The sequence below is a fragment of the Thalassophryne amazonica genome, chromosome 3, assembly GCF_902500255.1.
Source record: "Thalassophryne amazonica chromosome 3, fThaAma1.1, whole genome shotgun sequence".
Taxonomy (NCBI): domain Eukaryota; kingdom Metazoa; phylum Chordata; class Actinopteri; order Batrachoidiformes; family Batrachoididae; genus Thalassophryne; species Thalassophryne amazonica.
Window position 1 is genome coordinate 109,477,743 of NC_047105.1, and position 23,843 is coordinate 109,501,585.

The window sequence follows — 23,843 nt, forward strand, 5'->3', positions numbered from 1 at the left end:
CATTCATATGTTTTTACGTCAGACATGCTTGAACCCTTGTGCGCATGCGTGAGTTTTTCCACGCCTGTCGGTGACGTCATTCGCCTGTGAGCACTCCTTGTGGGAGGAGTCGTCCAGCCCCTCGTCAGAATTCCTTTGTCTGAGAAGTTGCTGAGAGACTGGCGCTTTGTTTGATCAAAATTTTTTCTAAACCTGTGAGACACATCGAAGTGGACATGGTTCGAAAAATTAAGCTGGTCTTCAGTGAAAATTTTAACAGCTGATGAGAGATTTTGAGGTGATTCTGTCGCTTTAAGGACTTTTCACGGTGCGAGACGTCGTGCAGCGCTCTCAGGCGGCGTCATCAGCCTGTTTCAAGCTTAAAACCTCCACATTTCAGGCTTTATTGATCCAGGACGTCGTGAGAGAACAGAGAAGTTTCAGAAGAAGTCGGTTTCAGCATTTTATCCGGATATTCCACTGTTAAAGGAGATTTTTTTAATGAAAGACGTGCAGGCGGATTGCAGCGTCGGCTCGCAGCCGCCGCGACGCTCCGCCACAGGAAAAACACCTCTGTTGGAAGCCTTGAGGACAAGTTGGAACATCTCCAGCTGATAAACAATTTCTCATATACTCACTCCACTGAAAGCCATCAAAAGCCGCCTGGATTTTACAAATGGTTATCAACACGGAGGTGTTTTTCCTGTGCCGCCGCGCCGCGTCGGCTGCGTCCCGACGCGCGGACCCGTCCGCACGTCTTTCATTAAAAAAAATCTCCTTTAACAGTGGAATAAAATGCTGAAAACCGACTTCTTCTGAAACTTCTCTGTTCTCTCATGACGTCCTGGATCAATAGAGCCTGAAATGTGGAGGTTTTCAGCTTGAAACAGGCTGATGACGCCGCCTGAGAGCGCAGCGCGACGTCTCGCACCGTGAAAAGTCCTTAAAGCGACAGAATCACCTCAAAATTTCTCATCAGCTGTTAAAATTTTCACTGAAAACCAGCTTAATTTTTCGAACCGTGTCCACTTCGATGTGTCTCACAGGTTTAGAAAAAATTTTGATCAAACAAAGCGCCAGTCTCTCAGCAACTTCTCAGACAAAGGAATTCCGACGAGAGGCTGGACGACTCCTCCCACAAGGAGTGCTCACAGGCGAATGACGTCACCGACAGGCGTGGAAAAACTCACGCATGCGCACGAGGGTGCAAGCATGTCTGACATAAAAACATATGAATGAAATCCATATAGTTTTAGAAAAAAATAAAAAGGACCTATACTTTACGGACAGCCCTCGTATTTTAGGTGTCTGGCAAGGGTACTCCACCAAAGAAAACGTCTGTCAGGGTTTAATTTAGATACACATTGATGTAATGAATATTTTGTTGGGGGTATTATTCAGTTATGTAATGATTATCTTTGACAGAGTGGGTCATACTGATTGATTTGAAGTTGATTTCAAGTTGTAACCCCATGAACTCAGCTAGTGCAGCTATGGGGTGAGGTCCCTTTGGGATGTCTGAAAAGTAACAGAGAACATTTGAAATGTCTGTGGCTAAAAATGTGAACATCCTTGCTACACTTTGCTGAATCATGGTCTGGTATAAACGCATATATCTGAATCGCTTCTTGTTGGATAGAGGGTTCATTTGGTCCATGCGCCCCCCCTCTTGCAGGCTGCCGATAACGAACGGTCGTCTGTCTATGAACTTTACTGCTTCATACTCCGGTCCAGTTGGTGGCGATAATACACAATGTGCAGTCCGCCATTACAGAAGAGAAAGGAGAATGTTATGGGACTCGTTCTGCCTGTGGTCGTAATAACATAATGACAGATATTTGGTTTGTTCACCGTCAGTGGGACGTGCTGTGGCTGGGTAAAAAGGAAGATGAGGTAAATTGTCCTGTGGGATTTATTGGAGTTACTTAATCGAAAACTTTACAATCGAGCTCGAAAAAAATCGTTTTGCTTGGATGCACGTTTAGCTCGTGAAAGCTAACATGTCAGACCTGAAACGTAGCTTTCGGCTATCTCCACGCAGTATATTTTTACACTGTCATTTATCACGCGAACTTGTTGGTAATTTCTGTTTTGAAGTCAACAACATGACCAGAGGTTTCATGAACTTGGAGCGCTTTGAGTGGTGACATGGACCATCGTAACATTTTTAGAGTGTTGCTAACTAGCTAATAGCGGCTAAATTCCAGCGCGAGGTTCATGTTTTGTTGTCGTTATTGTTTCCGACATGCCGACAGAAACGTTCTTAATGCTGTTCGTTTGTATTGTAAATGTGTTGTCACAGTGGACATGATTGTCTGTAAACCTACAGCATTAATCGTCTCGTTTATAAATGCGAAAGAATTTCGTTGTTTAAGACGGCGGTTGTCGAATCAAATGAAACGTTTCAAAGATTCGAGCTCTTGGAACGTTTGAAACGTGGTCAACGACATGTTTTAATCGGCTATACTAAAATACGAAATGCGGCGATATGGAGCCTGATAAATACGAAATTTGGGTAAAATGTAACGAAATGGAGCAGACTGGCTCCAAATATGATTTCAATTAAGTACTCTTATTTCATTATTTTTAAGCGAAATGGGGACTGATAATAACAGCAGACTGGCTCCAAATATGATTTAATTAAGTACTTTTATTTAATTTTTTAGCGAAATGGGGACTGATGATAACGAAAAGGGGGTAAAACGTAACGAAATGGAGCAGACTGACTCATTGAAGTTTCATCTTTTGAACGCCAGATGGCGCATCTGCCGTTACTACATGTGCTCAGCGCATCAAACAAAAAGCAAAAGCCAAACAATTAAATAAAAGTACTTATTTGGCGTCAGTCTGGTTCACTCTGCTCCATTTCGTTCAGAAAGATAGATCTTTATTTCCATCACCTACTACAGAACCCGGGAGAGGTCAGTTAAAGTGATATATTTTTTTCTGACCATGATAATTTGTGCACACGTTTTCCTTTAATTGAGCCCACGAATTAATAAAACGTGGTCTCAAATTAATAAAACGTGTTTATGTTTTCCTAGCCGTGATAATTCATGCGCACGTTTTTCTTTAACTGAGTCCTCGAATTAATAAAACGAGCGCACGTTTTCCTTTAACTGAGCCCTCGAATTAATAAAAAGTGTGCATGTTTTCCTTTAATTGGGCCCTTGAATGAATAAAACGACTGCATGTTTTCCTTTAACTGGGCCCTCGAATGAATAAAACAAGTGCACTTTTTCCTTTAATTGAGCCCTCGAATTAATAAAACGAGCGCACTTTTTCCTTTAATTGAGCCCTCAAATTAATAAAAAGTGTGCATGTTTTCCTTTTGTTCAAAATGAAGTCCATAATATGACCTAAATTGTCGTACTCACAGTGGGGAGGCGCTTCGCCCTCAGCATCCTTTTTAATGCACTTAAACTCCAGATGATGCCATGCTGGGTAGCTAGAGTTCTCTATATGTCCTTGTGCGCCCAAACCGTGATGATATACCCTGACCAGATCCATTTCTAATGGGGAAATGTATTACACTGTCTCCTGGTTTGTTGGCTAATAGCCAACATTTATGTGTCAAGACAATATTGAGTTATTGAGTGCACGTTTTACAAATTGTGGCCATGTTTAAGTAGATCTTGCCCTGGCGTATAATAAAATGAGGGCACAATATAATAAAATGAGCGCACAATTTAATAAAACGTGCGCACAATATAATTAAATGAGCACACAATATAATAAAACATGCGCACATTCTCTCCACATGCAAAACATTTTTGCGATGACACTTCCAGGGCTCCGTACCTATACACACACACATACGAGGTCTGTTAGAAAAGTATTGCACGTGTTTATTTTTTTCAAAAACTATATGGATTTGATTCATATGTTTTTACGTCAGCCAAGCTTGAACCTTCGTGCGCATGCGTGAGTTTTTCCACGCCTGTCAGTTGCGTCATTCGCCTGTGGGCAGGCTTGGAGTGAGCACTGGTCCACCCCTCTCGTCGTTGTTTCATTGCGAGGAAATGGTGGAAGGATTTGGGCTTTTTTTCCATCAGAATTTTTTCAGAAACTGTTAGAGACAGGCATCTGGAAACCATTCGAAAAATGTATCTGGCTTTCGGTGAAAATTTTACGGGCTTCACAGAGAATAAGGAGTGTTACTACAGCTTTAAGGATGGGCCACAATGGCGCACGGCGCGCCGCGCTCCGAGCCGCCATCGAGAGGCGGATGGCTGTATGGAGCCGGGACTGTCGTGTGCAATTTCTCTGGTTATCACAAGAGCTGGACATCAGCCATTTTCCGGCAGATTTCATTTTTAACAAGAGATTTTGTCATGGAAAGCCGCGCGGAGGCTTCACGCGTAACGATCGATTCGCTGATGAAGCGAGACAAAGGAACACCTCCTTTTCGGAGTGCCAGAGGACAAGCCCAGCTCTCCACAATTTCTCTTATACTCGCTTGACTGGTAAGCACTGAAAGCCGAGATAGGCATGTCCCAGCTTGTCCTCTGGCACTCCGAAACGGAGGTGTTCCTTTGTCTCGCTTCATCAGCGAATCGGTTGTGACGCGCAAAGCCTCCGCGCGGCTTTCCATGACAAAATCTCTTGTGAAAAGTGAAATCTGCCAGAAAATGGCTGATGTCCAGCTCTTGTGATAACCAGAGAAATTGCACATGACGGTCCCGGCTCCACACAGCCATCCGTTTAGAAATTATGTGGTGGTTTCTGCCTCTCGATGGCGGCTCGGAGCGCGGCGCGCCGTGTGCCATTGTGGGCTGTCCTTAAAGCTGTAGTAACACTCCTTATTCTCTGTGAAGCCCGTAAAAACACCGAAATACTTTTCTAACAGACCTCGTATACATATAAATAATTGATAAAGGGGTCATTTGACACCATAGTCAGCTACTATTTGTGAAATTCAAAAATCATGTAACTAACTTGATTTTTGATTACTTAGTGCATCTGGAAAGTATTTACAGTGCTTCACTTTTTCCACATTTTATGTTATGTTATAGCCTTATGTCAAAATGAAGTAAATTCAAATTTTCCCTGTAAAATTTTACTTACAACATCCAATAATGACACAACAAAAAGTTTTTTTATTTTTGCAAATTCATAAAAAAAAAAAAAACAACAAAAAACTAAGGAATCACATGTACGCAAGTATTCACACTCTTTGCTCAATCCTGACTAGTCTTCCAGTTCCTGTCATTGGAAAAACATCCCCACAGCATGATTCTGCCACCACCATGCTTCACTGTAGAGATGGTGCCTGGTTTCCTCCAAGCATGACACCTGGCATTCATGCCAAAGAGTTCATTTTATGTGTCATCAGACCAAATAATTTTGATTTTGTTTTTCATGGTATGAAAGTCCTTCGGGTGCCTTTTTGCAAACTCCAGGCAGGCTGCCATGTGCCTTTTGCTATGGAGTGGCTTCTGTCTTGGCACTCCACCATACGGGCCTGATTGGTGGATTACTGCAGAGATGGTTGTCCTTCTGGAAGGTTCTCCACAGAGGAATGCTGGAGCTCTGACAGAGTGACTATTGGGTTCTTGGTCACCTCCCTGATTAAGGACCTTCTTCCCCGATGGCTCAGTTTAGATGGGCGGCTAGCTCCAGGAAGCATAAAGCAGTCTAATCTTGTTTAGTAGAATAAACTCACTTAGTTCATTAATTTTTTGACATTAGTTGTTGCGCAAAGTGCCTAGTCGGCAAAAGTTTCATATTACCCGACTAAAGTTTTAGCGTGGTACAGAGGAGACTAATCTTATTTTAGCCAACAAAACTTCAGTGTCTTACCTCAAAAAATGGTTGCTATCATGATGGAACACTCGACAGCACCTGTACATTGCTTGTATTCCTTTAAAAGGAGAGCTTCCTTCGCTTTGGCCATGGTTGTGGCAGACAACTGTCATGATGCATTTTTAACAATTCTCACACAAGCCACCAGACGTCGCTGTTACGATGAGCAACGTGTGCATTAAAAGGCTTGACAAAAGTATTGAAGAGGAAACTGAAGAGTGAAACTGCCAGGCTAAGTGCTAAGCACGTGATTCTGCAGTTCGTATGGGTCAGTAAATGTTAATAAAGCCAGTTAACGAAACAAAGTCTACTTAGTTCATGACAACGACCAACCTAGAAGTAAACAAAACTGTCGCGCATAGGAGTCATCACTTGACAACGGCACGTGCGATGTCGTTATGCCTGCGAAAACCATAGACTAAGGTAAGACGACCAATCTACAAGTTTGACTGTCTGTGAAACGGTGATTAGACGGATAATGTTGGGTGACTAACTGTAGTCGACTTAAGCCACTTTCACATTGGCGTATTCGTAGAGCTGCTCATTGCGGCGTATCGTCTACGCTGAGTTGAGCAGCTCTCCGCCCACTTTTAGCAGCTCTACGTTGAGTTTTTTCTCCCTACGCAGCAGTATGTTGAGGGCTACGTGCGTAGGACGGAAGAAATTAAACATGTTTAATCTTCTTCGGCGTAGAGCGCTGGACACAGTTTTAAACAGGCTTGCACAGCGTTACTGCATGCAAGTCTGTGCAACACTGCGCTTCTGTACATAACCAAAAACTGAGTGTGTGAATCCAGAGGAATCAGCTGAGAACATAACATGATCATGCAGCCCACAGCACCTGTGTGCTCAGAACAGGGAATCGAACCTCAACTCAGAAATCCAGAAACACAACAGAAACAGCAGGTCGGTCGCTCGCTGTCTCTCTCGCGTGCTCTCCCTCACTCTCTCTGTCTCTCTCTTTCTCGCTCTCTCTCTCTGTGTCTGATCAAACCTGTGACTTTAGTAAAAGTGCACTCGCTGCATGTCGTGCTCATCAAACGCCCTGATCGATCAGGTCTGATCAAACCTGTGACTTTAAAATAAAAGCGCACTCGCTGCATGTCGTGTGCTCATCAAACGCCCTGATTGTGGCAGTAATGCAACTGTAAAAACCTCATGATACAGTCCACTGTTTTCCAAGTGCAGTGATGTGTTCTGCACAGCCGGCAGGAGTGAACTGGGTGTAAATAGCGGCAAGGTACACAACTGTGTGCACACATTAAAAAAGCGAACACGCTCAGCCACAAGTATGAAACGAACATGGAAAAAGGCTCAGTACGCACGCATTTCGGGCGTATTTAAATGAAACACAAATACTGCAATGTGAAAGGGGATTTAGTAAGTTTAGTAGACTGAAAGATTTAGGGCTGAAATGATTAGTCGAGTAACTCAAATAATCGATTACAAAAATTGTTTGAGGCAAATTCTGTGCCTCGAAGCTTCGTTTAACGTTGTAGTACATATGCCAGGCCTGTGTGTGGTGCTGTAACATCCCAGAAAAAAATGAAGAAGACTAGGTCATGCCCATAAGCCATGTAAATGCTAATCAAATTAACGGCAAAAGCTACCGCTTTCAATATTACAGAAAATTAAGACGTTTAAGAGAAAGAGGGTCCACTCTGTGAAATAGACTGGCTGTGTGTTTGTCTATTTAAAAAAACAAAAAAAACATGGCCCGCTCGACGTGGGGAGTGACATTGACTGGGTGGCCGGCTTTTCTTTCTCTCTCTCTCTCTCTCTCCTCTCTCTCTCTCTCTCTCTCTCTCTCTCTCTCTCTCTCTCTCTCTCTCTCTCTCTCTCTCTCTCTCTCTCAGTCACAGTTCTATTCCTAGCTACACTGACAAACAGTTTCTGAAAGATCCTCTCAGCAAAAGTTCACTCTTCTGTGATTTGTTGACTCGCACCGAGTGTTCACTTTTTAATTTTCACTTTGTTGGACAACACGCAACGCTTCACAAACACGGTAACTTAAATAAAAAAAATTAATAAGAAAAAAATATGGCTGTGAGGCTTCCATGTTCAACCTCCAGCTGAAATGCATCTGCTGAATTGCAGAGAAAGAGGGATTAAAAAAAAATGCAGGGACCCAGTACACCGAACATTGGAAAAAAAAAAAAAAAAGAAAACTTAAATTTACAAGTTGACCTGAGCTCAATTTTAAGCCTCATGGCAAAAACTGTGAATACATATGGACGCGTGAATTCTTAGTTTAAAAAAAAATTTTTTTTGATTTTTTTTGGGGTTTGTGCAAGGCCCATTGCTGTTTGCATGTTTGTGTTTTGATATCTTAGTTTAGTAATTACTTTAAATTTTGTATCAGTTATCATGGGAATGTATATATGTATATGTATACATATACATATGTATATTTTTTGTTCTTTTGGTTAAATGGGCGGGCGTTTATAAGCTTTTGCTTCTGCCCACATACTTTCAGTCACATGGGCACCTTGTCGGATTGTTTTCATTGTTTTTGCTGCGAGGTTAATTTGTCATTTTTGTCTGTGTGCTGAATAAATTAATTCATTAAATAAATTTGCAAATATATATATATATAAAAAAAAACTTTTTTCACATTGTGGTTATGGGGTTTTATGTGTACAATTCTGAGGAAAAATTTAATTTCTTCCATTTTGGAATAAGGCTGTAATATAACAAAATGTGAAAAAAGTGAAATGCTGTGAATACTTCCTGGATCCACCGCAAATAATGGCAGTGAATCAAACCACTGCAGTCCTTGTTCGTTCACTTTTGTTTCCAGTCACCTGGCAGATGTGAAATCAACCGGAATTTCTTGAAAATAATTGTTGATGTAATCACACTGTATTTAGCACAGGTGTGAGTTCTTTTTATGATGAACTTTGGTACAGTGATTTGAAGCAAAGTTTCAGAGCAGTGTTTTGATTTTTGCAATCACTGTAGCTTTGATCTAGGCAGGCAGCAACATTTATTTATTTCTTTTTCTAAATTCTTACAGGTTCTGTGATGAAAATCTGAGCCACTTTTGACAACTTGGCTGTTAATCTACTCAAACCTCTACAGCCTGGATCAAACCACTTGATCATCTGACACTGAAAATATATGACTTGCGTGGGATGTAGAGGATAGACATATTTTTCTTCACGACATTTTGCTGTGTTACATATACCTTAAAGTCCTACATCAATGAACGAGGAGCCACACAAAAGCCCAGTGTTTGGCACTGGGCCGGAGACAGAGGTGGAACAAAGCACGGAGAAGAACACCACTGAAACAGAGACCAAGGTTGAGAAAGCAAAGGACATTTCTGATGCTGCATCACCACAGCAGTTCTCTGCACCCCCAGACAGTCTCAGTGCTAAAGATGTCCATCTCTCTGGTCCTGTGGAAGAAATTTCACAAGAGCCCAAGGAGGGTGTTAAGGCCAGTGATTCTGATCCTCCTGCTGACTGGTTTGAGCCCCTTGAGGATGATGAGGAGGAAGACGATGATGCAAAAAGCTGGGACATGCCAAATTCCTTCTTCATTGGCAGGGGTGATCCAAAAGAAGAAAACCAGGCGGGCAGTGACAAGCCCTTGAAAAAAAAAATTCTGTACGTCTATTGTATGCATATTTAATTTTTGTCTCACAACGGTCCCATTGCTGTATATAGATGAGATTATGCTGAAACATGAAAGGCACTCTAAAGTTTTTATCTTTTTTATTAGTATATTTATTTGCATAGTAGTCTAGTAGATAAGGAAAAATCATTCAGAATTTGAAAAGGTATAAAATTTTATACAAAAGCACATTTAGGAGCTCTGTCAAATAAGAGCAGGACACATGATCTGACCATCCTCTTGGCCACCGCTGAAAATCTAATTTTGGTCCACTTAATAGGACATGTAGAAAGTCAAGCAAAGTGGCATATCCCATGTTTTGCGACTCAATGATTGCATTAAAGATAAGAAAAAAGTGTACCTTATTGTACTTTTTAAATAAAATCTACCTTTGTATTGCTTTTGATAGAACTGCCATCAGAATTATCAGGAAGAAAAAAAATCAAATTCCATCACTCTCTTGTGGTTCATGCACTAGTGGTACTGCCAGAAATTCAAAGCATCCAGTCAGATCAGAGTTTGCCCATTGTCGTAGTTCTCCCATGTCTGAAAGTGATGGTGGAGATTCCTGGTTCTCATGTCTGAGGGGGATAATAATCCATATCACCATCAAAAACATTTGTTCTTCAAGGACCTCATTTGGATGCACAATCCTAGACTGTTTTGGTGAAGTTGTCTTAAATAGTCATGTTTTTTATGTCTGACACTGCTGTCAGTGATTGCTCAAGACAATCCTTAACATACTTGTCATACTGAGAGCGGCCACCTTCTTTGATACTTTGGATGTGCAAAATGGTTCTTTCACTCATGACCTCTTTTGTATCCAACACTGTCAAGTCATTACTATCTTCTTGAAAAAGATTTCCTCATTACTCAAATGTATTCACTATAGTTTTGATATGTACAGACTGAAATTGACCAGACATTCCATAATCATGGTGCTGTGTTGAGTTTTTTTCACAAATTTCAAAGGAGCTTTCAAATGAATCAATAATCCTTGTTACTTCTGGACCAGCTGTGGTTCAGCTCAGTAAAACAAGGTGATTCATTTGCTCATGTGCCTGGACTATAGCAATACTAGAGAATGCATGAGTACTTTTGTACAACAAAGTTGCCACTTTCAAATAGGTCGTAAACAGACGGAACTACCTGCTGCAACTGGACCATGTCTTTGATGTGAATTGGAAGCCATCTGGCATAGTTGCGTGGTCCAAAGCGAACATCTAGGGCACAATTTCACGAAGACGCTCAATGTACTGGTGATAATCTGCTTCCCTCAAGGAGTGCACACACTGTGTCACCAGTAGTTCCTGTTCTAGAAGCAGAGCTCAATACTGAAACTGGTACAAGTGTCTGACACTGGTGCTTGCCCAGGTTGAGAAGTCCATTTTTATGGCTTCTGTGTAAAGTTCTTATACAGATAGCTATAACAGAAACCAGGCTGCTGCAGTAACTTGATGCACATACCTTGGTCTTATGTGATTTTTGAAATTATGTAATTTAGAGTAAAAGAGCATTTGGCGGGGGGGGGGGGGTACATCTGGACAGCTGGTACAGAAGTAACAAGGATTATTAAATCCACGGAGTGCCAAAACATGGAAAACAATACTTTAATCTTATCTCCAAGTCTCCTACAAGCTGCAATATTGACAGATTTGCCTTTGGGGTAACCATCTTTAAATTCTAAATGGTGGCCTTTTTTCAAAAAAATCTATATGCCATGTGTGTCTTGTTCTTACATAAGAGTATATATATATAAAAAAGTTACACATATGCCACATTTGACACATTTTGATCAGTTCCACTGTTAATCACCCAAGGTGCTAAACTATAGCATTAGTAAACTTTTATTAGGCATCTGCAGCAATTGGTTATTAAATTAATTGCTAACTGTATTGGTGTTCGATTAATTGTTTTGAGTCCTTTCTTAAGTTCCTTTCTTAAAAATGAACATTTTCTGGTTTGGTTTTTTTTACTCCTCTCACAGTAAACTGAATATCTTTGGGTTGTGGACAAAACAAGACATTCAAGGATCTTAGGCTTTGAGAAAGTGGTCAATATTTTTTCAGAATTTCTTGACAGTTTATGGGCCAAACATCTAATCAGCTAATCCAGAAAATAATGAGCAGTTTAAATGATCATGAAATAATTTAGTTCCAGACCTATGAAATAAGTTAGGATTGTATTTTCTGTCTTTTTGTGTCAGGTAGACACAAATCTGTACAAGTTTTTAGTTTTGTTTTGGTAAATTAAGTTGTAAATGAACCAAACTAGTAATTGACAATTGACAAATCAGAAAATAAATAGTAGGCTCATTAAATTTTTTTTTAATGTGCTTATTTTTTACTTAGGGTGCATGTCCCCCGGCGTAAGCGAACTCATCCTGATGAGGGATGGATGGACTGTCTTGCACTTGGAGAGGGCTGGAAACGCAAGGAAGTTGTTCGTCGGTCAGGTTCTAGTATTGGCCAGAAGGATGTGTATTACATGAGGTAAATACCCGTAGTTTAAAAATAAACCTGCTGACATAAATGTTGATGAAATTATATTTATCGTACATGCTTCTTGAAGACTTGTCACTCTTTTTATGTTAATTAATCCACCTACAATTGATTGGTTTAATTATTTTTGCCACTTGCCGGTCACACATTTAAAGATAGACAAGTTGACAAAGTCACTGTCAAGTAATCTAGGGCTTGGTGATTTGTGCTAAAATTAGTTTGACTGATTTCAACTGTGGGCGGTATCATTATGTTATATTACAGAGTAAGACTTGATACTTTTGTTTTACAAAGGTTTTTTCTTTTACTCAGAGTGAATGAACAGTATTGTACATTTTAAAATATTTTAGTTGAAAGTAAAAAAAAAAAAAAACTTGGCATGAATTAGGGCATTTTGGGGGTAGTTCTGTGACGTATGGCACAAGTGACTACTTGATCATCGGACATCTACTAATATAAGCAACAGGTTGGTCGTCATTGGCTATGTCCCACAGCTGCCTCTATACTCAGGGTTCTTGAAATAGAGCAACCTCCTGGACATTTACCATTATTGCAGGTACAATAGAGTTTTGCAAAGAGCTCTAGTTGTGGAATTTCATGATGTTTGAAAGATGCAAGATTGAATGTAGAGGACAGACATATTTTTCTCGGACATTTTGTTGTATTGCATACATCTTAACTAATATTGCATATATCCTAACCGAAGTGATGCACATCTGAAACACTTTGTGCCGAAACAAAGGACAGAACTATGGTTATTTGAATGATGCAGAGAGGTTCTGATGTACATCCCCACCAACGCCTCTTATCTGCTGCATGTTGGGCTTGAACTGTCATCCATCCATCAATCCATCTTCTTCTGCTTCATCTGAGGTTTGGTCACGGGGGCAGCAACTCAAGCAAAGCCGCCCAGACCTCCCGATCCACACACACCTCCCCCAGCTCCTCCGGGGGAACCCTGAGGCGTTCCCAAGCCAGCTGCAAGACGAAGTCCCTCTAGCGTGTCCTGGGTCTTCCCCGGGACCTCCTCCCAATGGGACGTGCCCAGAACACCTCTCCAGCGAGGCGTCCAGGGGGCATCCGAAAAAGATGCCTGAGCCACCTCAGCTGGCTCCTTTCGATGTGGAGGAGCAGCGGCTCGACTCCGAGCTCCTCTCGAGTGACCAAGCTCCTCACCTTATCTCAAAGGGAGTGCCCAGCCACCCTGCGGAGGAAACTCATCTCGGCCACTTATACTCGCGATCTTGTTCTTTCGGTCATGAGCCAAATCCCATGACCATAGGTGAGGGTCGGAACGTAGATCGATCGGTAAATTGAGAGCTTTGCCACCCTGCTCAGCTCTGTCTTCACCACGACGGTCCGATACAGCAACAGCATCACGGCAGATGCTGCACTGATCCGTCTGTCGATCTCACGCTCCATCCGTCCCTCTCTAGTGAACAAGACCCCAAGATAGTTAAACTCCTTCACTTGAGGCAGGGACACTCCACCGACCTGAAGAGGGCAAAGCACCTTTTTCCGGTTGAGAACCATGGCCTTGGATTTGGAGGTGCTGATTTTCATCCCGGATGCTTCACACTCGGCAGCAAACCGCTCCAGTGCACGCTGAAAGTCCTGATTTGATGAAGCCAACAGAACCACATCGTCCGCAAACAGCAGAGACGAGATTCTGTGGTTCCCAAACCGGACCCCCTCTACACCCTGACTGCGCCTTGAAATTCTGTTCATAAAGGTAATGAACAGAACCGGTGACAAAGGGCAGCCCTGGCGGAGGCTGACGTGCACTGGAAACAGGCTTGACTTACTACCGGCAGTGCGAACCAAGCTCCTGCTGCGGTCGTACAGGGACCTGATAGCCCTTAACAAAGGACCCTATACTCCCGGAGCACCCTCCACGGGGTGCCTCGAGGGACACGGTCGAGCGCCTTCTCCAGATCCACAGAACACATGTGGACTGGTTAGGCAAACTCCCATGAACTCTCGAGCACCCGGTGGAGGGTGTAGAGCTGGTCCAGTGTGCCACCACCAGGACAAAAACCACACTGCTTCTCCTGAATTCGAGCTTCGACTATTGGTCAAATTCTCCTCTCCAGTACTCTGGAATAGACCTTACCGGGGAGGCTGAGAAGTGTGATTCCCCTGTAGTTGGAACAAGGTAAGGTACTCCGGACGGATGTCATCCACCCCAGGAGCCTTGCCACAGAGGAGCTTTCTGACCACCTCTGTGACTTCGGCCTGGGTGATGGATGAGTCCACCTCTGAGTCCCCAGTCTCTGCTTCCTCTTCGGAAGACGTGACGATGGGATTGAGGAGCTCCTCAAAGTATTCCTTCCACCGCCCGACATCCCCAGTCAGGGTCAGCAGCACCCCACCTGCAATGTAGACAGTGTTGGTGGAGAGCTGCTTCCGGAGGCGATGGACGGTTTGCCAGAATTTCTTCGAGACCGACCGATAGTCCTCCTCCATGGCCTCCCTGAACTCCTCCCAGACTCGAGTTTTTGCCTCTGCGACTGCACAGGCTGCAGCACGCTTGGCCTGCCAGTACCTGTCTGCTGCCTCCGGAGTCTCACCTGCCAACAAAGACAAGTCGGACTCCTTCTTCAGCTTCACGGCATCCCTTACTTCCTCTGTCCACCACCGGGTTCAGGCATTGCCGCCGCAACAGGCACCAGAGACCCTGCGACCACAGCTACGAGCAGCCGCATCGACAGTGGAGGTGGAGAACATGATCCACTCGGACTCCATGTCTCCAACCTCCCCCGGGATCTGGGAGAAGCTCTCCTGGAGGTGGGAGTTGAAGACCTCGCTGACAGATGGTTCCGCCAGTCATTCCCAGTAGACCCTCACGATACGTTTGGGCCTGCCAGGTCTGACTGGCTTCCTCCCCTCCCAGCGGATCCAACTCACCACCAGGTGGTGATCGGTCGACAGCTCAGCCCCTCTCTTCACCCGAGTATCCGAGACACGTGGCTGAAGGTCAGATGATACGACTACAAACTCGATCATCGACATCTGGCTCAGGGTGTCCTTGTGCAACGTGCACTTATGGACACCCTTGTGCTCGAACATGGTGTTCGTGATGGACAAACTGTGGCAAGCACAGAAGTCCAACAACTGAACACCACTCAGGTTCAGATCGGGGAGGCCGTGCTTCGCCATCACCCCCCTCCAGGTCTCACTGTAGCTGCCCACGTGGGCGTTGAAGTCCCCCAGGAGAACAGTGGAGTCCCCAGTCCGAGCACTATCTAGTACCCCTCCCAGGGACTCCAAGAAGGTCGTGTACTCTGCACTGCCGCTTGGCCCGTAGGCCGAGACAACAGTGAGAGACCTGTCCCCAACCCGAAGGTGTAGGGACGCGACCCTCTTGTTCACCGTGCTGAACTGCAACACATGGCGACTGAGCTGGGGAGCAGTGAGCAATGCTACACCCACCCGCAGCCTTTCCCCGTGGGCAAGCCCTCTTCAGGAGCTGGGTACCAGAGCCCAAGCTGTGTGTGAAGGTGAGCCCGACTATCTCTAGTCGGTACCTCACAAGCTCAGGCTCCTTCCCCCCCAGCGAGGTGGCATTCCATGTCCCAACAGCCAGAGGCTGTGAGTGCGGACCGGGCCGCCGTCTCGGTCCTTGATATTATATTGGTCATGGGAGCTTCTGAACTGCCCTTATTCTGACCCGTCCCCTAGGATGGGTCAGAATAAGGGCATAAGGGAATACGGTTTGCCATGGGAGACCCTACCAGGGGCACGAAGCCCCCAACAACATAGCTCCTAGGATCATCCGGGTACGCAAACTCCCCCACCACGATAAGGTGGCAGTTCGAGGAGGAGCTTGAACTGTCAGCATGCAGAAAAAAGATGTTGCACAAACAAGTTGAAATCTTCAGGCTTTATTAAATGAGCTATGCTGCACTTTCTGATATTTTGTGTGGAAGGGTGTGCAGATACGACACCGTTTGCACAAGTTGGACAAAACGGCACTGACATGGAACAATTTTGTCCCCCTTTTCTGACACTTGTGCATTTGTATGAGAGCAATGTTCAGTGTTTTATACCTGCACAAATGGCTCTGCTGCACATGCACTATCTGACTTTTATGACGCTTCTTTTAGCACACTTACATCATTACAGAGAATTGCACTCCCATTGAGACAAAATTACTGCATTATTTAAAATTCCCACATAATTATAGATTAACGATATTAAAAGGTATTGCGCAATCCATATTGTGACAAGGTATCATAGTAGTGGTGCCTTTTAATACTGGTATATCTCCCAGCCTGAATGTGATTATTTAAAACAAAGAAAAGTGTGTATGTTTGCGTGGATTTTTACCTCTGTCAACGAAGTTGGAGGAGGTTATGATTTTGCCCCTGTTTCTTTGTTTGTGAACAGCCTGGAGCCCACAATTTTTAATTTTTTTCCATTTTCAAAAATTCGTAACTCTGTCAAAAAAGATCAAATTTCTTTCATATTTGAGAACATTATGTAGGATGGTTATCTTTAATGGACTGACAACGTTTGATCCGAATTTGATCCATATTACAGATTTTGTGGCCATTTAAATTTAACATTGAAAACCCCCTTTAATGTATATTTTACATTATATCTGAATCATACATGCCACAATCACTCTCATATTTTAAAGTGAAGTTCAGACTGGCACTCAGTATCACCTGACAAAGTTTGATCCAGATCTCATCCGGATTGTGGATTTTGTGGACATTTGCATTTAATATTGAAATCCCATTTGGTGTACATTTTGCATTATTTCTCGATCAAATGTGCCTCAGTCACTCTTTTGTGACAGTGAGGTGCAAATTGGTACTCTCAATGAATAGACTAAGTTTGATCTGCATCTGATCCGTTTTGCGGATTTAGCAGATCTTTGATAGGAATATTGAAAAGCCTGTTTGATCTGTATTTTGTATTATAGTTTAGCTTATGAAAAGTCACTTATAACAGGACTTTGACCTTGAAAGTTTTTTCCAAGGTAAAAATTTGTAGAATTGGAAACTAGTGTTGGTAGAGGTTTGCGCTCTGTGAGCGCAGTGCTCTAGTTTGTTTGTCTGTTTGTGAACAGCCTGGAGCCCACAATTTTCATATATCATTGTGAAGTTTTTACTGAAGATTTATATCCTGATAAGCAACAAGTGATTTAGTTTTCAAGGTCAATGTCAGGAAAATCTTGGGAAGTTTGAAAAAAAATCCCCATCTTTAACATCAAAAGAATTTTCACAAATTCATAGCTGTCAAAAAAGATCAAATTTCTTGAGAGTATTATGTAGGATGGTATCCTTTATCAACTGACAAGTTTGATCCAGATCTGATCCAGGTTACAGATTTTGTGGCCACTTTAAGTTAACATTGAAAACCCCTTTTTAATGTATATTTTACATTATATCTTAATCAACATGGCCCAATCACTCATATTTGAAAGTGAGGTGCAGACTGGCACTCACTGTCGCCTGACAAAGTTTATGGAATTGGAAACTAGTGTTGGCAGAGATTTGTGCTTTACGAGTGCGGTGCTCTAGTTCTAAATGTTATTAGGATTTTGAGATTTGCAGCCACTCTGCTCTGTGTAAGCTTGATCCCATCAGATCTCGGAAGCTAAGCAGCGTGCAGCGTGGTTAGCACTTGGATGGGAGACCTCTTCGGAACACCAGAGGCTGTGTGTGTTTCTCCAGGTAATACTGGAGTGGCATCAGGAAAGGCATCCAGTGTAAAACCAATGCGGATCTGGCTATATCTGCTGCCCGCACCCCGAACAAATGGGAGCAGCCGAAAGGACTTTAAGACAAGTCTCCTGCTGGTCTTGCTGAAAAGATTATAAATTTGACTGTAACTGATTGTTGCTGATTGTATCATACACTGCAAGACACATCTCATTAAAAAACTATTGCCACAGCTTGGGTTTTTGAAAATATGCTTTTGAAAGACTACAACATGCAAATTTAATCATAATAAGATCAACTGATAATTCATAACTCACAGCATATATATATATATATATATATATATATATATATATATAAAATTTTAAATTGGTTACTGTCACCTCCCTTCTGATTGTTTTTTTTTTTTTTCCTACCTTGCAGTCCAGATGGTGAACGAGTAAGAAGCAAAGTAGAACTGGCTTCAGTGCTGGATGGCACTGACTTGTCAAGCTTTGACTATAAGTCTGGAAAGTACTACAATGGTGAAATGCCGATTAGAAACAGAACAAAGGTATTGGCTCCTTTTTAAAGACTTTGCATTTTTGGTATAAATTCATACATTTTACAGATCATGTTTGTCACATTCTTGTCTGTTAGAGAAAGATACGGGAGCATTCCTCCTCAGAGTCCAGCTGGATGGAGAGAGGAGAGGGGGCAGACACTCCTGATTCGCACCACAGGCTTACCCCCAGCCAAGTGCCCAAGCTCCCCCAATCTAACCACACAAGTCAGTCCACATCCATTGTAAAGGGATCTCCAAACCAGTGTCCTCAAAATCGATATCCTGTTGAACCGAAAATTAAACTCCCTCCACCTACTTCATCTTCATCTAAGGTACTCCCTGCCATAAATGGAGAAATTGGGACAGAAGAAAGCCCTCTGTGAGTTTACTTGCTGATTTTATATTGTGGTCACATAGTCTTATTTAAATTCCTAAATAATTCACAACATGCTCAAGTACATCTGTAGTACTGAAGCGAAAACATTTATATGTGTTGAGTAATACATTTATATGGGCTGAGGGTTATCATGGCTCTTTTCTCCACAGGGTCTGTTCCAAATGCGGTGTTTCATTTATAGGCACGTGGTATGACAGACAGAGGAAGCGGCCCTGCTGTCCCAGCTGTTGGGGTATGTCATTGTCAGTATGAAACTCAGCCAATCTGATAATCCACTTTTCTTTTTACTTTAACTAATTTTACTCATCCTATGTCATTTCTTTATTTCTTTTTTCCTTTTCTTTTTTGTAATAATAGCATCCTCAAAGACAAGAGAGCATCCACTGATCCGTTTCAGGAAGGTAAAGCATTATATGTCAGCAGGCTACATGTTTAAATTTTTATTTTAAATGGCAATTTTAGCTAACCTCAGCCATATCATTTATGATCAGTAACAAACTGTGGCTTCCGAATATTTTTATATTTATATATATATATATATATATATATATATATATTTTATATTTATATCCTCTGCAATTTTCAGGGAATGCATAGGATTAATGAACTCACTAAGTGAGTGGGTCTGCCAAATTTCCATTAGGAACTCTCTAATCCCTTCCAAGATGGCGCCACGTGAAGGTGCCCTGGTATTCTGGTGCTCCCTGTTTTGTCTGTTTTTGTGCGTGAATCGTGTGTCATCGTGTCCCTACACCTGCGAGGAGCTTCTAAACATCAAATCATCAACACCCACGGACATTACGCCAGTTTTTTAGTGCCTGCAGCTGAACTGGTTCACTTTTTGGCCAAAAAAGTGAGACGATGGTGGAGAGGAAAACGAGCTGGAGCTCTCGTGTGCCTCAGACGAAGGGGCATGCGCACGCCCCTACCTGGGATGGGATATTTCTCGCCAACGTCCGCTCACTCCACAACAAGATGGATGAGCTGGCACTGCTGATGAAGAAGAATAGAGATTTCTCCTCATCTTGTGTACTGTGCTTCACGGAGACGTGGTTAAATGCACAGACACCAGACTGCGCGCTCCAACTAGAGGGATTCCAACTCCTCCGCGCAGACAGAGACCGAGCACACGCTGGTGGAAAAACTAGAGGGGGAGGACTCTGCTTCTATATCAACAACGCCTGGTGCTCCGATGTGACTGTGATCTCCCAACACTGCTGTCCCTCTCTGGAATATCTCCTCATAAACTGCAGACCTTTCTACTCTCCACGTGAGTTTAACTCTTTCATACTTTGTGTATATTCCACCGAGCGCGGACGTGCACGAGGCCGAGCGCGCGCTCGCGGATCAGATTATGAGCGTGGAGAGAGACTTTCCGGACTCTCTTGTTATAATTCTCGGTGATTTTAACAAAGGGAATCTCAGTCAGGAATTACCAAAATACAAACAGTTTGTTAAATGCCCGACCAGAGAAGGGAGCACGTTAGATCATTGTTACACGACAGTGAGTGACGCCTACCGCGTGGTGGCCCGTGTAGCTTTGGGACTCTCAGATCACGAGATGGTCCACTTGATCCCCACGTACAGACAGAGACTTAAACTCTCTAAACCTGTTGTGAGGACGTCTAAAGTGTGGAGCAATGAAGCTGTAGAGGAGCTACGCGCGTGCTTGGCCACCACGGATTGGGATATGTTCGAGGCTTCAACAGACAGTCTAGATGACTGCACGGACGCTGTGATGTCATATATTCATTTCTGTGAAGACAGCATCATCCCACAGCGTACCAGGGTGAGATATAACAATGACAAGCCCTGGTTCACACCTAAACTCCAGCAGCTCCGTCAGCAGAAAGAGGTGGCTTTCAGAGAAGGAGACAGAGACAGCTATAGAGGTGCAAAGTACAGATTTAGCAAGGAGGTGGCAAAGGCTAAATCCATGTACAGTTTACGTCTGCAGCAAAGGTTCTCTGCCAACGACTCTGCCTCTGTGTGGAGGGGGTTGAAAGAGATCACCAACTACAAGCCAAAAGCACCTCGTTCTGTTGACGACCTCAAGCTGGCCAACGACCTGAACGTCTTCTATTCACGCTTTGAAGACAAGGACTCACACCTCCCCACCCCCCACACAACTGGATATTCAAACACTCTGGACCTCCCCCCTCTCACTGCTGCCCTCCCCACTCCCCCTGTTGCCCTCTCGGTCCAAGAGGAGGACGTGAAGAGACATTTCAAAAGGCTGAATCCACGTAAGGCCCCGGGCCCAGACTGTGTCTCTCCTGCCACCCTGAGACACTGCACTGATGAGCTGGCCCCAGTCTTCATGGGGATCTTCAGCACCTCCTTGGAGTCATGCCATGTTCCAGTCTGTTTCAAGTCCTCAATCATAGTTCCAGTCCTCAAGAAACCATGCGTCACTGGACTTAATGACTACAGGCCTGTGGCTCTCACGTCTGTAGTCATGAAGACCTTCGAACGCCTGGTTTTATCCCACCTGAACTCCATCACCGACCCCCTCCTGGACCCCTTGCAGTTTGCCTACAGAGCCAACAGGTCTGTAGATGACGCCATAAACCTGGCCCTGCACTCCATCCTGCAGCACCTGGACTCCCCAGGAACCTACGCTAGGATCCTGTTTGTGGACTTCAGCTCTGCATTCAACACCATCCTTGCAGCTTTGCTCCAGGACAAGCTTTCTCTGCTCCATGTGCCCAACTCCACCTGCAGGTGGATCACAGACTTCCTGACGGACCAGAGTCAGCGTGTGAGGCTGGGAAAAAATGTCTCGAACACTCAGGCTCTCAGCACAGGATCTCCACAGGGCTGTGTCCTTTCCCCTCTGCTCTTCTCCCTCTACACTAATTGCTGCACCTCCAGCCACGACTCTGTAAAGCTCATCAAGTTTGCGGACGACACCACCCTCATCGGACTCATTTCGGATGGGGATGAGTCTGCCTACAGGAGGGAGGTGGACCGGCTGGTGACCTGGTGCAGCAGCAACAACTTGGAGCTCAACGCCCAGAAAACAGTGGAGATGATCGTGGACTTCAGGAAAGCCACAGCCCCCCTGCCCTCCCTCGCCCTCACCAACAGCCCCATCACCACTGTGGTCTGTCACCGCTTCCTCGGCACCACCATCACCCAGGACCTCAAGTGGGAGTCAACCATCAGCTCCCTCATCAAGAAGGCCCAGCAGAGGATGTACTTCCTGCGGCAGCTGAAGAAGGCCAAGCTGCCTGTCCAGCTGATGGTGCAGTTCTACACGGCCATCATCGAGTCCATCTTCCGCTCCTCCATCACGGTGTGGTACGCCGGGGCCACAGCCAGGGACAGACTCAGACTGCAGCGCATTGGGGCCTCTGCTGAGAAGGTGATCGGCTGTAGTCTTCCATCTCTCCATGACCTGCACGTCTCCAGGACTCTGGGCCGAGCAGGTCGGATCACGGCTGACCCTTCTCACCCTGCACACGGTCTATTCAAACCACTCCCCTCAGGCAGGAGGCTACGGTCCATCCGGACCAGAACCTCCCGCCATAAGAACAGTTTCTTCCCCTCTGCCGTTAGACTCATGAACACCTCATAACTCAGTCACCTTAAGCTTAACTCTGTCACTTTATCATTTTATCACGGGTCACTTTAGACAATGTACTTTGGTTTTTAATTGCACTCCTCCCACTGCAGTTTTTTCTGTTTCTCTGTTTTTCTGTTGCACACAGCCTTTCATATTTCATATTTCTTTTTTATTATCTTACATTCTATCTTATTTTGACACACATGTTATATTTTATCTTAGCATTTTATCTCTTCTTAATGTTGCACCATTGTACCGAAGCAAATTCCTAGTCTGTGAATCCTGTTCACTGGCAATGGCAGTAAACTTCTTCTGATTCTGATTCTAAACATGACTGCATAATTAACTCTGAAACTTTGAAATTCTGATAGATACAGGTTAGCCTCCTGTTTCGGACATATCCACAACTTTTAATTTGTGAAATTTTCACACCAGAAGATGGAAACAGACAGGCCCACACCAACTGCATGGTGACTAAGTTTTGGCATGTAAAGAGATTAAAGTTCTTCATCATACAATGGATTTCCGTCAATTGGGCTGCCAAAAGGCAGGGTTCACACTAACGCAAAATCAAGGCTGGACGCAAGATATAACATTTACTGTGTTCAAAACATTCAAAAACCGATTTTTAGAATAACTTCTCTGTTTTGTTTTTGTTGTTTCTCCTGGCAGCCAGTCCCCGTGTGCTGTCATTCCTCTATGCCCTGTCTGCTTGTGTGTGCTTGAGTGTTTCACAGCGCCGTGGTGAGACATAGTGCGCAAAGAGCAGAGTTTTACAAACATTTTTAAACTTTTCTTTCAATGTCTGCTCTGAGTGTTTCTTTTATTGTCCTCCATGTGGTTAAGCTAAAACCACAGCTGCAGACACGTGGCGCATAACAGCAGACGCTAGCGTCCCCCCCCCCCCCCCAAAAAAAAAAATACAGCTAAAACCCGAAAAGGCAAGTGGTGTTTACATCTCTGCCTTGTGGGCTCACCACCTGCAGGGGGAACTGCCGGGGTTGGGTGCGCTGTACCATGGGTGGCAGTTAAAGTTTAGGTTGCCACCAGACCTGGGCAGCAGAGGCTAGCTCTGGGGCATGGTATGTCACCTTGCTGTGGCGGAAGGAGACAGAGCTTGTGCGGGAGGTGGAGTGCTACCAATTAGATCTGATGTTCATCGCCTTCACCCACAGCCTCAGCTCCAGAACCACTCTCCTTGATAGGGGTTGGACCTTATTCCTCTCTGGAGTTGCCCAGGGTGTGAGGCGCCGGGCAGGTGAGGAGATACTCATGAGTACCCGGCTGAGCGTTGCTACATTGCAGTTTACCTCAGTAGATGAAAGGGTCGCCTCTCTGCGCCTTTGGGTGGCGAGGGAAAAAAACTCTAACAGTTGTTTGTGCATATGCACCAAACAGTAGGTTGGAGTATCTGGCCTTCTTGGAGTTGATGAATGGAATCCTGTATGGGACCCCATTGTTCTGCTGGGGGACTTCAACACAAATATGGGCAATGACAGACACCTGAAGAGACATGATTGGGACGAATGGCCTTACTGATCTAAACTCGAGCGATTGTTTGTTATTGGACTTCTGTGCTAGTCATGGACTGTTCATAACGAACACCATGTTTGAACATAAGGATGCTCTTACGTGTACATGGTACCAGAGCACGCTAGGCTGATGATCAATAATCAATTTTGTGACTATCATCTGATCTGAGGCCGTATGTTCTGGACACTCGGGTGAAGAGAGGGGCAGAGCTGTCAACTGATCATCA

The 23,843-nt window shown here is 44.1% G+C and overlaps 1 protein-coding gene across 4 annotated transcripts in view; it reads left to right on the forward strand.

The window, feature by feature from the left end:
* Nucleotides 1-1,740: 1,740 nt before the first annotated feature.
* Nucleotides 1,741-23,843, forward strand: part of mbd1b (methyl-CpG binding domain protein 1b) — an 85,033-nt gene continuing 62,930 nt past the window's right edge. For all 4 annotated transcript variants that reach the window (XM_034167288.1, XM_034167289.1, XM_034167290.1 and 1 more), the window contains exons 1-7: nucleotides 1,741-1,872; nucleotides 8,801-9,395; nucleotides 11,754-11,894; nucleotides 17,999-18,128; nucleotides 18,215-18,498; nucleotides 18,666-18,748; nucleotides 18,874-18,917. In XM_034167288.1, coding sequence (XP_034023179.1) covers nucleotides 8,989-9,395; nucleotides 11,754-11,894; nucleotides 17,999-18,128; nucleotides 18,215-18,498; nucleotides 18,666-18,748; nucleotides 18,874-18,917 — 1,089 coding nt within the window. In that variant the 5' untranslated portion in view covers nucleotides 1,741-1,872; nucleotides 8,801-8,988. The remainder of the gene's footprint in view (nucleotides 1,873-8,800; nucleotides 9,396-11,753; nucleotides 11,895-17,998; nucleotides 18,129-18,214; nucleotides 18,499-18,665; nucleotides 18,749-18,873; nucleotides 18,918-23,843) is intronic.